Below are 21,409 nucleotides of genomic sequence, written 5' to 3'. Positions count from 1 at the left end.
GGACTTCCCTGGTGGTGCAGTTTGAGCCCTGGCCCGGGAGGATCCCACATGCCACGGAGCAACTAAGCCTGTGCGCCACAACTACTAAGTCTACACTCTAGAGCCCGTGAGCCACAACTACTGAGCCCGCGTGCCTAGAGCCCATGTTCCGCAACAAGAGAAGCCACCGCAATGAGGAGCCTGTGCACTGCAATGAAGAGCAGCCCCCGCTCGCCGCAACTAGAGAAAGCCTGCGCGTAGCAACGAAGACCCAACGCAGCCAAAAATCAATCAATCAATAAATTAACTAATTAATTTTAAAATATATATATATATAGAGAGAGAGAGAGATAAAGCAAATATGGCAAATGGTGACATGTGTTGAATCTGAGAGTTATTTGTTTCAATCTTTCAACTTTTCTCTATATTTGAAAAACTTCACAATGAAGTTTTCAAAAAAGAGTCTCATGGCAAAGACATTATGTTATCTATAGTTTAATTTTTACCTTGGTAAATTATAAAGCAGAGCCAAAGGAAATTTCCTCCAAACAAGAATATGACAGCCCACACCACCTATTCTGTAACTTCATTTAAAAACAAAACGAAACAAAAACCTCTGCCCCAAAAAGATACTATGAGCTGAAGGGATACTCAGAAAGGGAGCCAGAAGCAGACAGGTTTAAATGAAAATCTGAGGGTCCGAGGTATTTTACAGTTCATAGGACTTCCCAGATAAAATGGGAATTGGCCTCAACTGTATATACATCATAATTCCCTAGGAAAAGATGTGGTGACTCCTATTGAAAAGAAAGAAAACCAGACTAGGTCAGATGGACTGATAATAATAGAGGACAGAACTATAAATAGTTAGGAATAATTTTAGAGAAAAAAAATTCAAAGAACACAGAATGAGGCAACATAGAATCTGAGGATTAGGAGGTAAACCGTCCACCCAAGGAAGCCTGAGAACAAGAAAAAGACAACAAAGGGACTTCCCTGGTGGTCCAGTGGGTAAGACTCCGCGCTCCCAGTGCAGGGGGCCCAGGTTTGATCCCTGGTCAGGGAACTAGATCCTGCATGCATGCCGCAACTAAGAGTCCGCATGCTACAACTAAGAAGCCCACACACCGCAACTAAGAAGCCCACATGCCGCAACTAAAAGATCCCACACGCAGCAACGAAGATCCTGAGTGCTGCAACTAAGACCCGGCACAGTCTAAATAAATAAATGAATAATTTTTTTTAAATTTATTAAAATAAAAAGGAAGACAACAAAGCACAAGAAGAACAAATCTGGGATAAAGTAGGACCTCAGAATAAGTATAGAGCACACAGAACAATCAACCATTTTTCATCCAGGAACAGCTCAGGGAAGAACCTACTCAGCCAAAGTGGTGAAGCAGATGCCCACAAGGACAATGGTTCTGACTCAAATCCAAAGAGAAAAGTCCTGAGACTAAAATAAATCTCAAAAAAAAAAAAAAAAAAAAGACATACTTTGTCTCCTTTAGAGATAAACAGAGGCTCAAAGAGTGCTCACACTAGCCTGGAAACAAAGGTAAACAGCAAATAAGAATCAAAACCCCAAGGATGAGGAGCTAAAAGAGGGATCTATGGAAGAGAAAGGAAGAGTAAAAATAGAGAATGTCTGAAAGAATCTAATAATTAGAACTTGTACCAAGCCAAATTACATCTAGGAGACTATACTCATGTTTTATCTCTAAGGTTTGTACAATCTGTATTCTCAACGTCCTCCACAGTGATATGTTATCTGACATAGTAAAAGGGACTTTGCTGGTGTGATTAAGTTAAAGACCTTGCAATGGGGAGAGTATCCTAGGCTATCCAGGCAGTTCCACTATAATCACATGGGTCCTTAGAAGCAGAGAACCTTTCCCAGCTGTGATTAGAAGGAAACATCACTATGGAAGAAGGATCAGAGAGATACAACATTGCTAGCCTTGAAGATGGAGGAAGGGGACTATGAACCAAGGAATGTGGGCAACCTCTAGAAGCTGGAAAAGGCAAGTAAACAGATTTTCCCCTAGAACATCCAGAAAGGACTGCGTCCCTGCCAACACCTTAATTTTAGCCCAGTGAGACTCATGTCAGACTTCTAACCTACAGAACTGTAAGATAATAAATTTGTGTTGTTTTAAGTCACTTTAAAAAAATCCTTCACAGTGAGGTACAACTTCATTGTATATTTGAATTGTACTGGACAACGGGCAAGAGAGAATGGGTTCTACAGGTAAACAGATCAGAAGGTGGAAAAGCTAGAAACCATGAGATGCAATGAGATCTCTGAGAACCCACCTCTCTTTCAACTTGTGAGTGGTGGGCTATGAAAAGTTAATCCCATATCAGTGGTAACAAGAGAACTCAACAGAAGGAGAGTTCTATTAGGAACTGCACCTAGAAATTCCCCATCTTGATTCACAACTACTGTCAGTTAACTGCACTCTCTGTACACACAACTCCTCTCAACTTATTCCTATAAATCCATGCTTTGGAACTAGTTCTTCCCCTAAATGAGAAGTATATAAAGAACTGGTTTGAAAGATCTTTGTTCATCATTAAAAACCATTCTTTCTCCTGTTGTCCTACACCTACTGCTCTAATTCACTTACCTAGATCTTGACTTCTAATTGACCATAATCTTTGACTTCGGCACCTAAGCCCCGGATACAGCCCTGACCCTTTGTTTTACCGCCTACTAAATCAAAGATTCTAATCTGTCATTTCTAAACTCTGGACTTTGGATCACTTGCCATCCTGTAGTGGATAAATCCTAGGGTGGCCTCCATGTTCACATTCTGCATAATTCCCTCTTCCTGAGTGTGAATGGACTTATGACTTGTTTCTAACCAACAGAATATTGGTGACTGAATGCTGCTCCTGTGATGATCAGGTTATATAATATGGCTAAAGTGATGGGATGGCACAACTGTGATTAAATTATGATATATACACTTATAATACATTATGTATATAAAATATGCATTATATATAAGATATATATAAAATATATCTTCATCTGAATCTTGTTAGCACATACTAGAGAGACTCTCCTGTTGGCCTTGCAGAATCAAGCTACTATAAAGTAAGAAGAGAGACAAATTGAAGGAAAAACTATGTTAAACAAAAAGGAACCAAAACTTTAATTACATGGGACTGAGTGAACTGATGAGGATGAGTATAATTTTTGTGACTTTCTGTCTGAATTAAAAAAAAAAAAAATCCCACAAGGACTCAGAGGAAAAGAATATACAAATCAATTTTCACTGCAAAGTAAAGGAGCTGTTGCAGTGGAGGATTACTGGACTGAATGTCAATATTATGACATAGTATAAGTGTGTTTCATGTTTGGTAATTGCAATCATTGTTGCTTTTGTTGTGGTCATCCATGTACAATGCTTGGTGTCAGTCTATTTATCTCTTGTAAAAATAAAATACACTGTGTGTGTGTGGAAAAAAAAAAAAAAAGGAACCAAAACTAGCCAGAGGCAAGTTTTGCCAATTAGGCAAGAAAAAGAAATAAAAGACAGCCAAATTGGAAAGGAGTAACATTATCTCTGTTCATAGATGATATGATCTTTTATGTAGAAAACTCTAAAGATTTCAAAGAAAAATTGTTAGAACTGATAAACAAATTCAGCAAAGTAGCAGGATACAAAGTCAACACACAAAAATCAGTTGTATTTCTATACACTAACAATGAACAATCCAAAAAGGAAACTAAGAAAACAATTCCATTTACAATAGCATCAAAAAGAATAAAATACTTAGGAATTAACTTAACCAAGGAGATGAAAGATTTGTACAATGAAAACTACAAAACATTGCTGAAAAAAATTAAAGTCAACATAAATAAATGGAAAGACATCCCCTGTTCATGGATTGGAAGACTTAATACTGTTAAAATGTCAGTACTACCCAAAATAATCTACTGCAATCCCTATCAAAATCCCAACAACAGTTTTTGTAGAAATAGAAAAATCGGGACTTCCCTGGTGGCGCAGTAGTTAAGAATCCGCCTGCCAATGCAGGGGACATGTGTTCGAGCCCTGGTCCCGGAAGATCCCACATGCCACGAAGCAACTAAGCCCATGTACCACAACTACTGAGCCTGCGCTCTAGAGCCCGCAAGCCACAACTACGGAGCCCACATGTCACAACTACTGAAGCCCGAGCACCTAGAGCCTGTGCTCTGCAACAAGAGAAGCCACCGCAATGAGAAGCCCACGCACTGCAACAAAGAGTAGCCCCCGCTCGCCACAACTAGAGAAAGCCCACACACAGCAACAAAGACCCAACGCAGCCAAAAATAAATAAATACATAAATAAATTTATATTAAAAAAAAAGGAAATAGAAAAATCCATCCTAAAATTCATATGGAATCTCAAGGGACCCCCAAATAGCTAAAACAATCTTGAAAAAGAACAATGCTAGAGGACTCACATTTCTTATTTCAAAACTTACTACAAAGCTACAGTAATCAAAACAGTATGGTACTGGCATAAAGACAAACATATAGACCAACTGAATAGAATAGAGTCCAGAGATAGACCCTCAAATATATGGATTTTCAACAAGAGTAACAAGACTATTCAATGGGGAAAGGACAGTTTTTTCAACAAATGATGCTGGGAAAACTGGATATCCACATGCAAAAGGATGAAGTTGGACCACTACCTAATACCATATACAAAAATTACCCAGAATAGATAAATGTAAGATGTAAAACAAAACTCTTAAACGAAAGTAAAGGGCAAAGGCTTCACAGCATTGGATTTGGCAATGATTTCTTGCATATGACACCAAAGGCATAGGCAGCAAAAGAAAAAAATAGACAAATGGGACTTCATAAAAATTTTAAAATTTTGTGCAGCAAGACACTATCAACAGAGTAAAAGGCAATCCACAGAATGGGAGGAAGTATTTGCAGATCATAAATCTGATAAGGGATTAATATCTAGAATATAGAAAGAACACCTGCAACTCAATAACAAAAAAGCAAACAACCCAGTTCAAAAATGGGTGGGAATTCCCTGTCGGTCCAGTGGTTAGGACTTGGTGCTTTCACTGCTGTGGCCTGGGTTCAATCCCACAAGCCGCATGGTGCAGCCAAAAAAAAAAAAAAAAAAACATGGGCAAAGGACTTGAATAGACATTTCTCCAAAGAAGATATGCAAATAAGCAATAAGCACATGAAAAGATGTTCAACATCACATCACTAATCATTAGGAAAATGCAAATTGAAACTACAATGAGTTACCACCTCACAACCATTAACACAGCTATAATCAAAAAAATCCCCAAAACAAAATAACAGTGTTGGTGAGGATGCAAAGTAATGGGAACCCTTGTGCCTTGTTGGTGAGAAGGTAAAATGGTGCAGCAACTATGGAAAACAGTATGGCAGTTCTGTTAGAATTACCATATGATCCAGCAATTCCACTTCTGGGTATAGAGTCATACCTCAGGATCCAAGGTTACTGGTTCCAGGATTTCCCCATGGATACCAAAATCCACAGATACTCAAGTCCCTTATATAAAATGGCACAGTATTTGCATATAACCTATACACATCTTCCTGTATACCTTAAATCATCTGTAGATTACTTATAATACCTAATACAACGTAAATGCTATGTAAATAGTTGTAAATACAATGTAAGTGATATAAAAATAGTTGCTGGTGTGCAGCAAATTCAAGTTTTGCTTTTTGGAACTTTCTAGAATTTTTTTTCCCAAATATTTTTAATCTGCCATTGGTTGAATCTGTGGATGGGGAACCCACAGATACAGGGAGCCAACTATATACCCAAAAGAATTAAAAACAGAGTCTAGAAGACATATTGTATGTCCATGTTCAGAGAAGCATTATTCACAAGAACTAAATGTGGAGGCAACCCAAGTGTTCTCAACAGATGAATGGATAAGCAAAATGTGGTATATACAGTGAATGAAATGTCAGCCTTAAAAAAGAAGGAAATTCTGACAAATGCTACAACATAGATGAACCTTGAAGACATTATGCTAACGGAAATAAGCCAATCACTAAAATTGATTGATTCCACTTTTATGATGTACTTAAAGTGGTCAAAATCATAGAGACAGAAAGTAGAATGGTGGTTGCCAGGGCCAAGGGGGAGGGATGAATGGGGAGTTATGTTTAATGGGTATAGCGTTTCAGTTTTGCAAGATGAAAAGAGTTCTGGCGATGGATGGTGGTGATGGTTTACATAATAATATGAATGTAATTAATGCCACTGGCCTGTACACATATAGTAAATGTTGTCATATGTATTTTACCACAATTTTTTTTTTAATTGAAGAAAGACAAAAAAAGGAACCAGAACTGAGTGGTCTTAAAAATTCTCAGCCTTTCCAGATGGCAAAAGACGCTAAAATTAAGAAATTCACCATCAGGAAAGTACACTCTAAAGAAAAGGCCAAGGATGTGACTATGCAACTTTTTGCTAAAAATCTTAGAAACATCAAAAGGTCAGAATATTCAGTTACACAAAGGGCCCTTTCAAAGAGTAAAAGGTATGCCTACCAGATCCTCTCAATACAACCAGAGGGCATCTAGGAAGCTTAAAGGTATTGTCCCTCAGCCTTCTCAGCAAGAGTCCAAGGAAGAGATGGGTTTATCTTTAAATTTATCTTCTAACTGAGTGAATCCCACTAAAATCCACAGAGACCCACTAAGTTATTGAGAAAATCATGTCGACAGACACACTGCTAGTTTGTACTAAAAAGGACAATAAATACAAGATGAAAGGAGGCTGTCAAAATTCTACTGGCAGGAAGCAGACAGGATAAAAGTACTCTGCTTCCAACATCTGCTGTCTTTCATGAAAAAGGAAGGATGACTCGGGCGTGGAGCCAATTGCCCAGGGGGCGGAGCCCTACTCAGCTTCTAGGTACCTCCATATTCTTCCCCACCTTAGTTGTTCCCTCTGAGTTTTACCACTGTCCGATCTGGTTTCCAGTTCCAGGCAGGGCCTTTCTTATCTAGTCATCTTTATAGCCCTCTCAGGATCCCACCTTGTTCCATCCTCCTTGTCCTGTCACTACCCAAATCCCATTTGTTACCTACCTTAAAAAGTTTCTGAGAGTGTTTAATCATAAAAGTCATCCCATTGTTTAACTTTGTGATATTCTCTTGAAGGTCATTTGCAGTGACCTATTCAGAGCAAAAGAAACCAAAAAAGGGAGATGAAAAGCTGGCAGGTAGAAGGCAGATACTCCCATTTACTTATCAGTAAGCTAATTCTTTCAAACATATGATAGTTTCTATCCCCAAGAAAGCTGACTCTAATACAACATTTAATTCTGGAAAGGTTTTTTGGTTCAGCAGGTTTCCACTGGAGATGATATAATCTAGGAAGAACCATGTGTCCCTGAAGTGACCAGGAAATCCTTGAGAACCAATCTTCATTTCCTAATTCTGCCTGAGAATCAGACATACATGCAGAGTTGCTAAAGAAGACCTACCCTGGGAAAAGGGGAAAGAAGAATAGAATCTGTACCAATCACCAAGGACATTGCTCTCCAGAGAAACTACAGTTTCTCCAAAGACAAAAGAGAACTGTCACTACTAATTGATACCAGAGGTGACATCCGTTTCTTAAAAACACAGTCAGATGGTCACTGATTACCTTCTCCTGTTTCTCCTGCCTTTTTTTTAAGCACTTCAGCATATCTACTATCCCAAAGCCCGCATCCTCAACCTGTATCTTTGTTACTTAATGTTTGCTTATACTAAGACCTCTCTCACAGGCTTCTCTTTACAGTCAATGCTTCTCTTTACAGTCATAGATCACTCGCTCCTTTTCAGTCTCAGTGAGCTGGTTCTAAAATTCTTTCACTATGAGACTTTATCTCCTTAACATGGACAATTGTCAGTATGTCTTATTCTTCTCACACATCTCCTCCTCATCAATCTTTCTCTGGGCAGAAGCTCTTCCTGGCCCAGAGCTCTATATTATTTTTTCACTAGTTGCTTGTTAGGCAAAATGTCTCACACAACCTCTCTCCTTTATCTTCCTTTTCTCATTTCTTATAATCCCCCAAATCTTTTATAAGTCACTATATCCCATCTATTTCTATTATCTTCCCAACAATCTTGGTCAGGTAAGTGGGAAAGGTGCTATTATGCCCAGCTTACAGAGGAGGAGCCTACACATAGAAAGAGGAAAAGACACAGTTAACAGCGGGTTTGCAGCTTCCAACCCAGTTATCCTGACTCCTAATTCCGTCATACAGTAAAACCTATTTTGTGAATGGACAGGAATATGAAGCTACGTGCTCCCAGGCCAAGAATTAGTTCAAAATCCTTTAGATAATGTACTTCTCGTGTAAGTCACTAAGAAGGCCATGGTCTCAGTAATAAGAAGCATATTCAGCTTTATTTAAGGAGAGTATATCTATAGGATATAGAAAAGTTACAACAAGGCAGGATTGCTCTCTGTGTCATCTTATCTAAAAGCTCAGTGACACTATCCCGTAAGATCATACAGCTCTATTCTAAATTTATACCATTCAATCTTCAGAAATCAATTTGATTTCCCAAGAAGGCTTTCATGTTAAGAAGGAATTTACATTGACCAGCCAAAATCAGTATTCTAGTTTATTTAGTAGCTATATATTTTCCACTAAGAATTTCCACTAATAAATTGCTATTCAGGTTTGTCAAGAGATTGACTTATAAGCAAGATTCACAGGAATTGGCCCCCTCAGGTTTAATAACTCTTAAATGAACTAATAAAGGAAGTTCCTAACCTTGTAAAGCTGAAGACTAGACCTTGGACCCTTGATAACCTCACCAAGGTACAGCCATAGGATGAGGGCCAGCCCAAGAAAACCAAGCAGTCTTTCCTTTTCCCCTCAACACTTACATTTTTTGGCCACAAGACATGGGGCGCAAACATAAGGGCAAGGTTATAGGCAGACATCTTATTCTTGTCTTGTTTCTTTGCTGTCTGGTACAGGAGATCAAGCAATAACTTCAGCAAGTTACGATTGGGTGGAGGGAGAATGAGGAAGAGCAACTGAAGAGCCTCAATTTGCCGCTCTTTATCTGGTACATTGGTCTTGTTTCCTTTATCATCAAACTGCATCAAATCTTGAGGACAAAAGAGATGATTGCAAAGGAGGGAGAAAATACAAGCAAGAAAAAAAATCAATGCTCCTACTATTTATTATAATCAAAGAAAGAAAAAAAAAGAATCAAGCATAAATAGAAATTATAGCAAAATATAATAACAAAATAATGTCAATACAACTCAATAATAAAAAGAAAAAAACCCAATCAAAAATGGGCAAAAGACTTAAATAAACATTCCTCCAAAGAAGATACACAAGTGGCCAGTAAGCATTTGTATACTCAGTATCATTAGCTATCAGAGAAATGTAAATCAAAACCAAAATGAGATACTACTTCATAACCGGAGGTGTGGCTATAGTCAAAAAGACTGACCAAAAAAAAAAAAAAAAAAGACTGACAATAACAAGTGTTGCCAAGAATGCTGAGAAAATTAAACTCTCCTACACTGCTGGTGGGAATGTAAAATGGTGTGACCACTTTGGAAAACTGTTTGGCAGTTCCTCAAAAAGTTAATCATAGAGTTACCATATGACTTAGCAATCCCATTCCTAGGTATATACTCAAGAGAAATGAAAACATGCCCACACATATCTTTAATAATGCCACCCCCTTCACATTTCCTCACCGAGATATTTTACTGCTAAAAAAATATGAGAGTGAATTATGCCCTGATAACAGGATGATCCAGGCAGCTCCTTATGGAGTCAGAATCATTGTTTCTCCCCTAACAGGCTACACAGGTTATCAATAAAAACAGTCCCCTAGATAATCAGAATTTCAAAAGACACTGAAAACCATTTGGGTATAATTCATATAGACCTGAAAATGATAACAACGTGTTTCTGAAACTGTTTAACTTCAAAAATAATTCCAGGTTTAGGAAGGGCAGATAATATTTCTAGAAACTGTTCCCTGTTAATATGAAATTGAAAACAAAAATCCCTCCCAGTTATCAGCAAGGGGTATCAAATGCTACACCTGTGCCACACCTCAGTATGATATCAAAGAACAGTGAATCATGGGGTGGTGGAGGGGCGGTTTCAGATATTGCACTAAATAAACTCAACAGGAAAGCAAACAGAACAAGCATTCTTCATGTTAACCCTTATAAAAAGAACTTATCAATATTTCCCATATCTTTTTCAAATATCCAACAACTTTATTTCTCCCCCAAAATAACTGTAAAATTATGTAACACTCTAGTAATATTTTCTCATTTGTATCATCTAAACTGTTCCTGAAAGTGCTAAAAAAAAATCTAATCTTATTAGATTTTAGAAATTCAAAACTAGGGGTTTTTTTTTAAGTAGTAAAAATTATTCAAAAGAAAAAAATCTATTTATTTTCCTTAAAATTAGAAGCAAGAGTAAAAGACTCAAGGGTAGAAAACTAAGTAAATATAGTATGGATGTTGATCCTGTGTGCACTTAGAGCCTATTGCAGCATAACAGCTGTGCAATTTAAGAATGAATTCCCTACCACACAAGCATAAAGGAGAAAGAGGAAACTATTTATGAGCTGAAAATGGAACATTCTCCAAAACACAGTAAATGAAAAAAGCAAACCACAGAACCATGTGTGTAACACCCTACCATTACATAAAAAGAGAGAAAAAGAATATATGTTGGTGTTTGTGTCTAAAATATCTCTGTAAGGATACATTAGAAATCAACAGCATTGGTTCCCTCTGGGAAGAAAAACTGAGTGCTGGGAACAGAGGTGGGAAAGAGGCTTTTCACTGTATACTCTTTGAACCTTTTGGATTTTAATTCATGTGAATGTATCACCTATTTAGAAAACAAGTAAAATTATTTTTAAGATTCAAATTTCCAAGAGTAGAGATGATTTCAGCTGAGGTATATTAATACTTAGCAAAAGCCTCAAACTAAGGCAAATATACCAAAACTGTGACTACTGATTTGGGTAACTGACTTGGGTGTGTCAATCAATCCAGTGAAAAGCATACATTAATTAAGCAACTAAAATGTTCACAGCACAATGCTAGGATCCATCAGGATACAAAAATAGGTAAAACCCAGACTTTATCTTCAAAGAAGTTTATTCAACAAAAAAAAATTTTGACCAAATCAACCATAAGTAGCCAATGCTTATGAGTATTCAGAGAGCCCAGAAATATCATGAAGTCTTAAACAATATTAACAGAAGCATTGCTGTGGGTTACAAACAACAGAATATTCCAGATGACTTTACTAAATTGAAAGAAATGTATTCACATCTCCTTCTCACCTCCTATACTCACCAGCAATTTTGAGGTGTGCATGGAAATGTTTATGTGTCAGCAGGGGCTCAGGTAATTCTCCTAGAAACATCTTCAGCAAGGTAGCAACATCATTTGAGTGAAACTCCCCTGATTCCAAGTCGATATCAGTTCCATTATTGAGAGCATCCCTTAAAATCTGCTGTCGGACACTATTCCCTGGTACTCTAAACAAACCCTCTACTCTCAAGTCTGTTCAGCATGGAAGAGAAACAGAGGACATGAAAAAGGAAATAAAAAGAGGAATTATGATTAAAATAAGTCATCTAAAAGACTACTTTATACTTGAAAGACCCGTTACAAAGAACTTGAAGGAGGTTTTTGTCTTTCTTCCCAGATTAGTTTAGAACCTACTGGCCCCTGAGGAAACATATCTGAACATCCCTGAGCACCCAGAGATCTCCCAGACTGAGAGATGGTCCACCCAGGAGTCACTGAACCTCCTGAGGCACACCTGGAAACTGAATTTAACCTTTTTTTTTAAATTTTCTGTTGAAATATAGTTGATTTACAGTGTTGTGTTAGTTTTAGGTGTACAGCAAAGTAAGATATATATATACATATTCTTTTTTCGATTCTTTCCGTTATAGGTTATTACAAGATATTGAGTATAGTTCCCTGTGCTATATAGTAGGTCCTTGTTGGTTATCTATTTTATATATAGTAGTGTGTATATTGTTAATCCCAAACTCCTAATTTATCCCTCCCCACTCCCTGAATAGTCAGAATGGGCTTGAAAAATAAGGTGGAAGAAAGCCAAATCTCCCTGAAGGCCCCTTCCCGTGGGTCATCCCAGACTTTGTTGGAGGAGCCGAGTTCATCTGTGGAGGTTCATTGCTCCTGTAAACAGTTTCCCAGCCTAAAATGAATCTAGAGTCTCTGCGCTGCCCCAGGAATTAAAACTCTAACCTATCAGATCACCTTTCAGTCTAAGAGATTCCCAGAAGCTCAGGGTCATCCCAACTAAACGATTCTTCCCTCCCACCTATATTCTAAGCTAATCTAAGGGGATAAAAAAGATGAGACATATTGTTTTGGTTTGACCTGGAAGAAGCATGAGAGTTCATGTTTTCAACTTAGGTCCATATTTCTTTGTATAACCCCCTAATTCAGGGGTCCAAGTTCAAATGCCTACAAGGCCAGGCTGGTAACAGTCAATGAATGAACAGGAACCCTAACAAACTGAGGAGCACCTACCTGTGCTCCAGCTGACTGTGTCCAAGTGGCAACAGGGCCCAAGGATGCTAGATCTTCCTATTATCCAAAGAAGTTGAAAACCTGGACTGTTTCCATTTTAAAAGACTGATAACTAATTTTATTTTTAATTTAATCTTTGCCAAACAAACAAAATATGAATATAGATGACTTAAACTCTTAGGCTGTCAGTTTGCAACCTCTGCTCTAGCTCCTAGCACAATGTCCCATATAGAATAAGACATAAATAAGTGTTAGTGTCAAATTTATCAAGACATCACATAAAGCCACACATTTCATATACACTCAGCTCTGCCAAACACTTAGAGCAATAACATAACCAGTATGACTACTAAAAAAGTGCAAAAGGAATTAAGTGAAGAGTGTATTTTAATCAGAGAATTCTAGAGATGAAAAGTACCTTTGGCGATAAATTATGCTCCCTGGAGTAAATGTTATAAAGGAGCGACGTACTTTTCCAGAAGAAATGTCTCTCTCAGTCAAGGGGAAATTGTGATTTCATAGACACTATCTAATGTATATATATATATATATATATATATATATATATATATATATATATCTTTGAAAGTATAAAACAAATCAATACATGAGATGAAATTTAAAAGGAAATATATTTAGAAACATACCACCTGAAATTATCATTGATTAGTGTCTTTGTTGATGGTTAATTGTCACCTAACAATTGCTAACTCAAGGATGTTAGCTCTCAGTAGAAAACTGACAATTCTTCATTAACAAAGAATGACAAAATTTCAAGTAGTCTTACTTTTGTGTAGATATTCAATCAGTTGGTATATCTGGGCAATGCCTTCCTCTGTCAGTGGGGATCCAAATATTACTCCTTTTTCTGAAAAAAAACATACAATAGAACAAGGCTATATTTTCCACAAATAGTACAAAATCAGCATACTTAAAATCAGCATACCCCTCAAGTATCTTATGTTACAGTTTAGCAAGTATTTTCACAGGTTCAGTAAACAAAAACCTTAAAGTTGGAAGTGTACCAGAAAATGTAATGATAAAACTCTCAATCAACTCTCTGTGAGTTTAATCTTAGATGGTAGGTTCCTTGAAGGCAAAGACCATCTTCTTATTTAAGTAACAATACCTAGACTATTGATATTTAATTTAAAAACAAACAAAAAATAGAACTTAGACCCATGATTGTCAGAGCATGACAGATAATCCACCAGAGTTGGTATAGGGTCTGATCTGTTATAATGTTTAAACTTTTTTTGCTGCCCTCAGGATTTCCTAATATTTAAAAAAACAGGGGCTTCCTTGGTGGCTCAGTGGTTAAGAATCTGCCTGCCAATGCAGGGGACACGGGTTCGAGCCCTAGCCCGGGAAGATCCCACATGCCGTGGAGCAACTAAGCCCGTGTGCCACAACTACTAAGCCTGAGCTCTAGAGCCTGCAAGCCACAACTACTGAGCCCATGTGCCACAACTACTGAAGCCTGCACGCCTAGAGCCCGTGCTCCGCAACAAGAGAAGCCACCACAATGAGAAGCCCGCGCACCGCAACGAAGAGTAGCCCCCGCTCACCGCAACTAGAGAAAGCCCGCGCACAGCAACGAAGACCCAGCACAGCCAAAAATAAAAAATAAATAAATTTATTTTAAAAAATAAATTAATTAAAAAAAATAAAAAAACAAAATAGTACCTCTTTAACATCTTATCAAAAGCAGTGTTAATAGTCATAATTTATTATATATATCACTAATAACTTATTTCTGAGAAGGCTTTTATTGGGTGATTCATAGGTATTTGCCTTATAAAAGCGTTCCATGGAATGAAAACATTTGAGAACTATTGCAATAAAAAAATGTTCAAACTTTCTTTACTGTACTCACCAGCTGTGAAACTTTGTATCTTTAATATTATTTTAGTATAGTATTAATAGGGCATGAAAATCAAGGTGCCCCTGATAACTACCTAAACTAATCATGTTATCTCTAGGGGACTGATATATATGCTTTAATTTATCTAGATTGTTTTTATAATTTCTATTAATATTACTTAAGGTTTTACTACTCATGTAAATGAAAAAATGACAAAAAGTGCTTTATAATAATAGAAACTCCTCCATGAATATGCAGATGTTCAGAGTGAAGCCCAGGGAGCAGCTGAGACCTGCCCCCTTCACAGATACATCTCCTACCCTTTCGCTTGAGAGACATTAGAGACCGGAAGAATCCTGATGCCGGGCCGGCCCCACCAGGCAACTTAAGGTCCACTTCTCCCATCAGCTGAGCCAACTCAGTTCCAGGCAAGTCGATGAGCCTTGTGATATTGCTGACCACCAACTCGGTGAACACCTCAGGTTTCTCATGTCGGAGTTTCTCCACAAAAAAGTCAGGATTGAAGATAATGGGCTGACTTCGAAGAGAAGAATCATTGCAGATAACAAAATTGCAGATGGCATCACTGAAAACAATGAAACAGAAGAATCTTTGGGGGGATCATTTTTAATACGTGTTTCTCATTCCCTCTCAACCACACAATTATTCATTCTTTCTGTGGGCTAATCTACATACTGGTCTTTTGAAAACCTAATCCGCAATCTGCTGACTGCATAAAAGACGACAATTTGGGCTTGGTGCTGTTTAGGTTATATCCACCTAGATACTTAGAATTTTAGTTTAAAGAAAAGACACCAAATAGCCTCTACGATATGACCTGAATTTGCCTCTTAATTTTAGGCATTCACTGCAAGAAGATATAGATCCTTACAGCCTCCTGAGTCTAAGAGTATATTAGAACTGGCAGTCACATAGACCACTTTCCTTATTAAAACAGTCAAACCCTAAACTATTACCATTAAATTCTTGTAAAACATCAGACCTGCAGCTGTTCCCCCTAACACAGCAATGGGTAATCATTAAATTAAGGCCTTCTTGGGAGTACAGCCAGCACCGTATGGTATTTCCCATCCAGTGATTAACTGCTGACAGTAACATAGGCTAGTCGCAAATGCCACAGAAACCACGTGACAGTGAGCATGAGACTACTGAAGAGCTAAAACTATATCTAAACAGTATAGTAGACATTTTGAAAACATTTACTCTACCCTTAGGGTTCTTTGGTTCCTGGGTCCCTACACAGGCAGCTGTTTCCTTATAATCAGTCCCCTTCAACTGAGCCAGGCGCTTTGGATTCTGTTCCTCATAACCAAAAAGCCTTCACTAGAATGGAAGGCACTTACAGGTACATAAAATAGATATTAATTCAGCCTTGCCAAGGCTCAGAAATAGGTTTTATTTTAAAATCCTTCATTCTGGATGGCTCTGGCCCATTGTCTAAGTCCAAACTTTGCTCAGACAGGTTCTTCCTCTCTAAGGCACTTGAAAAAATTCTGTATTTTGCTTCTAATTTCACTCTTCTATCACTGAGTAATACCCAGCAGATATGTTCTGTTGGCCCCTGATCTTAGCTGGTTTTCCACTCCTAAATTATTTGGGCTATACTTCTAGCAAAGCTCCCCTGACTCTCAGAAATATTTTCTTCCCTATTGTTTTCTAATTTTAACATGTTACATATAAGAACTGTATTATTCCATCTCTTGTAGCAGACACATCACCACTTGTTTGTATCCATTATCAATCATCTCTAATGGCTTATTCTAATTTTCATTATATAAACAGCCATCTATTATACAACCAATGAGTAAATATAACACAAGCCAGAAAGGACAAGTCATCACATCTGTCAGGCAAAGCTGAAATCCACCTGATTCAATCAAACATTCCCACAATAAAAACAATCACAACTTAAAAGTTTCCACAACACCCTAGGTACCAAAGCACTGTTCCAGGAAAAATGATATCTCTAAACATTAAATATAACTAATCTTTAACACACTTTGCCAATACTACATGGATCTTTTTTTTTTTTCTGGCCACACCACATGGCATGTGGGATCTTAGTTCCCCTGCAGTGGAAGCATGGAGTCTTAACCACTGGACCGCTAGGGAAGTCCTACATGGATCACTTTTAATATGGTATAATGAAAACAAGGCATGGGTAAATTTCAAAGTTCATCTCTACTTCCTTGAAAAGTTATCACATAATTTTAATCAACAGCCCAAATCTTCAGTTGGTGGCTACTAAATTTCTTTTCTCTAAAATGATAACATAAGAATTTACATAAAAATTAAAAATTATGAATGTGTATTCTCAAGCCAAAAAGTCATTAAAGAAAGAGAACTTAAAATGCTGTTTCCTCAACCTTTTTATACACTAAGGTTATTTTTCCTGTATAATTTTTCCTGTATAATCATTGGCAAATGATTATAATACAAGCCAAATAAAATCAAAAGCAATTTCATCCTAAGCATTGACAAAGCCTTTTTTTTTAATGTCAGCTTATTTCAGTCAAGAAATAAGAGTCAATAGACAACTATTACTTATAATCACTGCCAGTGAGAAATTACTACTCTACTGAGAGAGCCAGAAAATCATGAAATGGGTTAGCACTGAAAAGAGTCTTATAATTTATCAGATCTAAGCTTTTATGGATGTCACATCCCTTTTAATTCTGAAAAACAGAATTCAGATCAAATTAATTCTAACATATAAATGTACATGAATAGCATCCATTATATTCCTAAAGTAGAAACACATACATACATATAACCTCCAGATCTTTAGTTTATTAATATCCAGAGTAAGACTCAGTTGAGATTCCAAAACTTATATCACAGTTGACCTTCAGGCACTAAACTGGATCAAATAGACAAGTAGAAAGGAGACGGAAGCACAAAACCCTACTACATCGTTTCTCAACAGAATCCTTTCCACCTTGCGGTCTGCTCCCTCCTAAATAGGTAGAATAGGTAGGAGAATAAATAAGTTCAAGGCTGCCCCTACCTATTCACAAGGGACACAAGAAAGAGATACCTTAGGAGTCCTAATACACAAGTAACAAACAAGCAATCTCAGTTTCTTTTCCCCTTCTGTTTTTTCTCCCCTTCCTTCCCATAATCATTCATTTTTGTTCTGTCTCACTTTAATTTCTTTAATCTAGTTCTTTTTTTTTCTTTCCTCTTCTTCACTTTTTCTGAGTGGAGCATGTGGTAAGACAAAAAGTAAGGGAGAGAAATGGTTAAAAAAAGGAAGTAAAATGGAAGATAAGAGATGGAAAAGACAGATACAGTAGGTTATGTTTTTAAATTATCCCCATATCACAAAGTCCGCTAATCTTTTTCCATGGAATACATAGTACCACAATATAAAGCTGAGAATATCACAGAACATGGTCAAGAACTTAAGAGAAGTTCCTCCTCTACAATATCTAATTTTAAAACAAACTCTAAGTTTGTTCAAGTTTAAGAAAAAAATTAATTTCTTACATAAGTGCTGAAAGCTTCTGATGAGGCATTGGTAGATCGAAGAGACAGGAAAAACGCTTTCTCCTTGTTTGTTGTAACAAAGAAACCCTCCTTTCCCTGCCCCATCACAGCCTACACAAATTCCAGACATGTTAGAGGACACAAGGGCACATTATGGGGCCTGAAAGGCAGTACTTATTAGGACTCTAACCACTCATCTGCAAGTAGGAACAAAACAGAAATTAAAAACTGGACCAAGTTAACTGTATTTGCCAACATATAGATGAAAAGCAAGAGTAGTCTCCCATCACACTGAAAGTTGTATTAGACAAAACAATCACACAATATAAACAGTATAAGGACAAGCAGTTTTATAATATAAAAGGAAGCGTGATCCCTACCTCACGTCATACACAAAAAATAAATTCCAGACAGAATAAGGATCTAAATATGAAAATCCAAATTTTTTTAATTAATTTTTATTAATTTTTATTGGAGTATAGTTGCTTTACAATGTTGTATTAGTTTCTGCTGTACAGCAAAGTGAACCAGTTATACATATACATATATCCATTCTTTTTTAGATTCCCTTCCAAAAAAGTCAAACTTTAAAAAGAATAAATTAATGAGGCAGAAGAAAGATTTCTTAAACATGACATAAAATGCACAATCCACAAAGAAAAGATTGAAACATTTAACTACATTAAAATTTTAAATGTCTGTTCAACAAATAACATTATAAACAAAGTTCTCAAAAAATGAAGTCACAGTGCCTCTGGAGAGAGGAACTGGATGAAAGAACAGGAGTGGGAGAGAAACTTTTCACTGTATGCTTTTTTGTATTTTCTGGATTTTTTTTTTTTTTTCTGGATTTTTGACTCATGTGAACATACTACCCATTCATAATAAATAAATAACAAATAAATGTAAAACTTTAAAAGTAATAATAAAAGACAAGCCATAAACTGAAAAGAAACACTTGTTATGCATATAAAAGGATTAGGGGCTTCCCTGGTGGCGCAGTGGTTGAGAATCTGCCTGCCAATGCAGGGCACACGGGTTCGGTTCGAGCCCTGGTCTGGGAAGATTCCACATGCCGCGGAGCAACTAGGCCCGTGAGCCACAATTACTGAGCCTGCGCGTCTGGAGCCTGTGCTCCGCCAAGAGAGGCCGCGTTAGTGAGAGGCCCGCGCACCGCGATGAAGAGTGGCCCCCGCTTGCCACAACTAGAGAAAGCCCTCGCGCAGAAACGAAGACCCAACGCAGCCATAAATAAATAAAAATAAATAAATTTAAAGGATTAGTATTCAGAATTTATCAATATACCTAAAATTTATAAGAAAAATACACTCAAAGAAAATTAGTCAAAAGATATAACCAAGTAATTCATAGAAGAGGGGTCTAAATGACTAAAAAACATGAAGAGAATCTTAACTTTAGAAGTTATCAGAGTAAAGAAAATTGAAAAATGGTATCTTTCCCCACCTATCATTTTGGCATAAACTATCAAATTCAGGCTATATCTTCTTATTCTTAGTTTGCTAGGGGTTATTTATTTATTATCATGAGTCTGTGCTTAATTTTATCAAAATTTTTTGACAATCAAATAACTTTTCTCCTTTATTTTGTTTATGTAGTGAATGACACTGATTAATGTTAAACCAACTGGGCATTTCTAGAATAAACCCAATATTGTAATGATGTATTATCATTTTTATATATTACCGAATTTAGTTTGCTAATAGTTTGTTTAGGTTTCTCCATTTATGTTCATAAGTGAGATTATCATGGAATGGTCCTTTCTTATATTGTCTTCATTAGGTTTTGTATCAAGGTTGTGCTGGCCTTACAATGTGAGTCGGGGAGTGTGTCCTATTTTTCTGTTTTCTGAAAAAGTTTATGTGTCATTTCTTCTTTAAATGTTTGATGGAATTGGCTGATGAAGCCAACTGGACTTAGAGTTTTCTTTGTAAGGTTTTTAATTATATATACTCAATTTATTTTGTGTTACAGAACTATTCAAATTTTCTATTTCTTCTTGTATTAATTTTGGTAAGCCATATATGTCTAGGGATTTGTCTATTTCACATAAATATTCAAACTTTACTGCATAAACTTGTTCATAATATCCTCTTAGGAACTTTTTAATGTGTCCAGATTCTGTAGTGATGTCCTCCTCCTTGTTCCTGATATTGGTAATTTACGTTTTCTCTCTTTTTTAATTTATGAATCTTATTAGAGATTTATCCATTTTTATTAGCTTTGTCAAGGTTCCAGCTTTTGGTTTTACTGAACTCCTCTATTACATGTTTGTTGTTTATTTCACTAATTTCTGCTCTTATCTTTATTACTTCCTTTCTTCTTTACTGGATTCAGGATAAGGTGGCACTGCAAATCGGTGGGGAATGAATGACTTTTTCACGAAATGGTGCGGGGACACGTGGACATCTATAGGGGGAAAAAATGAAAATTGACACCTATGTCACTATACACAAGGTCAATTCCAGGCGAATTATAGATCTAAAGGTGAACAACAAAACAATAAGCCTACTAGAAGGTAATATAGAAGAATATATTATTGAACTCAGGGTGGGGAAATAATTTTTTTTTAATTTTTATTTATTTATTTATTTTTGGCTGCGTTGGGTCTTCGTTGCTGTGTGCGAGCCCTCTCTAGTTGTGGCTTGCGGGCTCTAGAGTGCAGGCTCAGTAGTTGTGGCCCATGGGCCTAGTTGCTCCACGGCATGTGGGATCTTCCCGGACCAGGGCCCGAACCCGTGTCCCCTGCGTTGGCAGGCAGATTCCCAACCACTGCACCACCAGGGAAGCCCGGGAAATAATTTTTAAATAACACATAAAAAATATTAACCAAAAAGAAAAAGATCAATACAATTGACTTCATTAAAATGAGAACTTGTGTTTATCAAAAGACACCATTAAGAAAGTGAAAAAGAGAGTGGGAAAATATATCTACAATACATACAGCAAAATAAAGGCTCATATCCTGAATATATGTAGACTTCATATTAATCAATAAGAAAAAATAAATAGCCTAATAGAAAAACAAGCATGAGATTTCCATAAAATCTCATTTGAAAAACTACTCAATATCATCAGACATCAAGGAACTGCAAATGAAAAAACAATGACAGAGCTTCCCTGGTGGCGCAGTGGCTAAGAATCCGCCTGCCAATGCAGGGGACACGGGTTCAAGCCCTGGTCCGGGAAGATCCCACATGCAGTGGAGTAACTAAGCCCGTGGGCCACAACTACTGAAGCCTGCAGGCCTAGAGCCCATGCTCTGCAACAAGAGAAACCACCGCAATGAAAAGCACCGCAAAGAAGAGTAGCTCCCACTCGCTGCAACTAGAGAAAGCCCGCACGCAGCAACGAAGACTCAACGCAGCCAAAAATAAATAAATAAATAAATAAATTATTTTCTAAAAAGACAAAAAATATAGTGTTTAGAGATACAGTCTCCAA

The 21,409-nt window shown here is 37.0% G+C and overlaps 1 protein-coding gene across 2 annotated transcripts in view; it reads right to left on the bottom strand.

Annotated features, from left to right (window-relative positions):
- Nucleotides 1–21,409, bottom strand: part of ARHGAP19 (Rho GTPase activating protein 19) — a 57,865-nt gene that overhangs the window by 21,675 nt on the left and 14,781 nt on the right. For both annotated transcript variants that reach the window (XM_007187427.3, XM_007187426.2), the window contains exons 2-6: nucleotides 14,758–15,023; nucleotides 13,361–13,441; nucleotides 11,359–11,568; nucleotides 8,890–9,116; nucleotides 7,089–7,175 (exon numbers count right to left, since the gene is read on the bottom strand). In XM_007187427.3, the coding sequence (XP_007187489.1) occupies nucleotides 7,089–7,175; nucleotides 8,890–9,116; nucleotides 11,359–11,568; nucleotides 13,361–13,441; nucleotides 14,758–15,023 (871 nt within the window). The remainder of the gene's footprint in view (nucleotides 1–7,088; nucleotides 7,176–8,889; nucleotides 9,117–11,358; nucleotides 11,569–13,360; nucleotides 13,442–14,757; nucleotides 15,024–21,409) is intronic.

The sequence above is a fragment of the Balaenoptera acutorostrata genome, chromosome 16 (genome assembly GCF_949987535.1).
Source record: "Balaenoptera acutorostrata chromosome 16, mBalAcu1.1, whole genome shotgun sequence".
Taxonomy (NCBI): domain Eukaryota; kingdom Metazoa; phylum Chordata; class Mammalia; order Artiodactyla; family Balaenopteridae; genus Balaenoptera; species Balaenoptera acutorostrata.
Note: the sequence above shows the minus strand (reverse complement) of the source record. Positions and strands in the feature narration are given on the sequence as shown.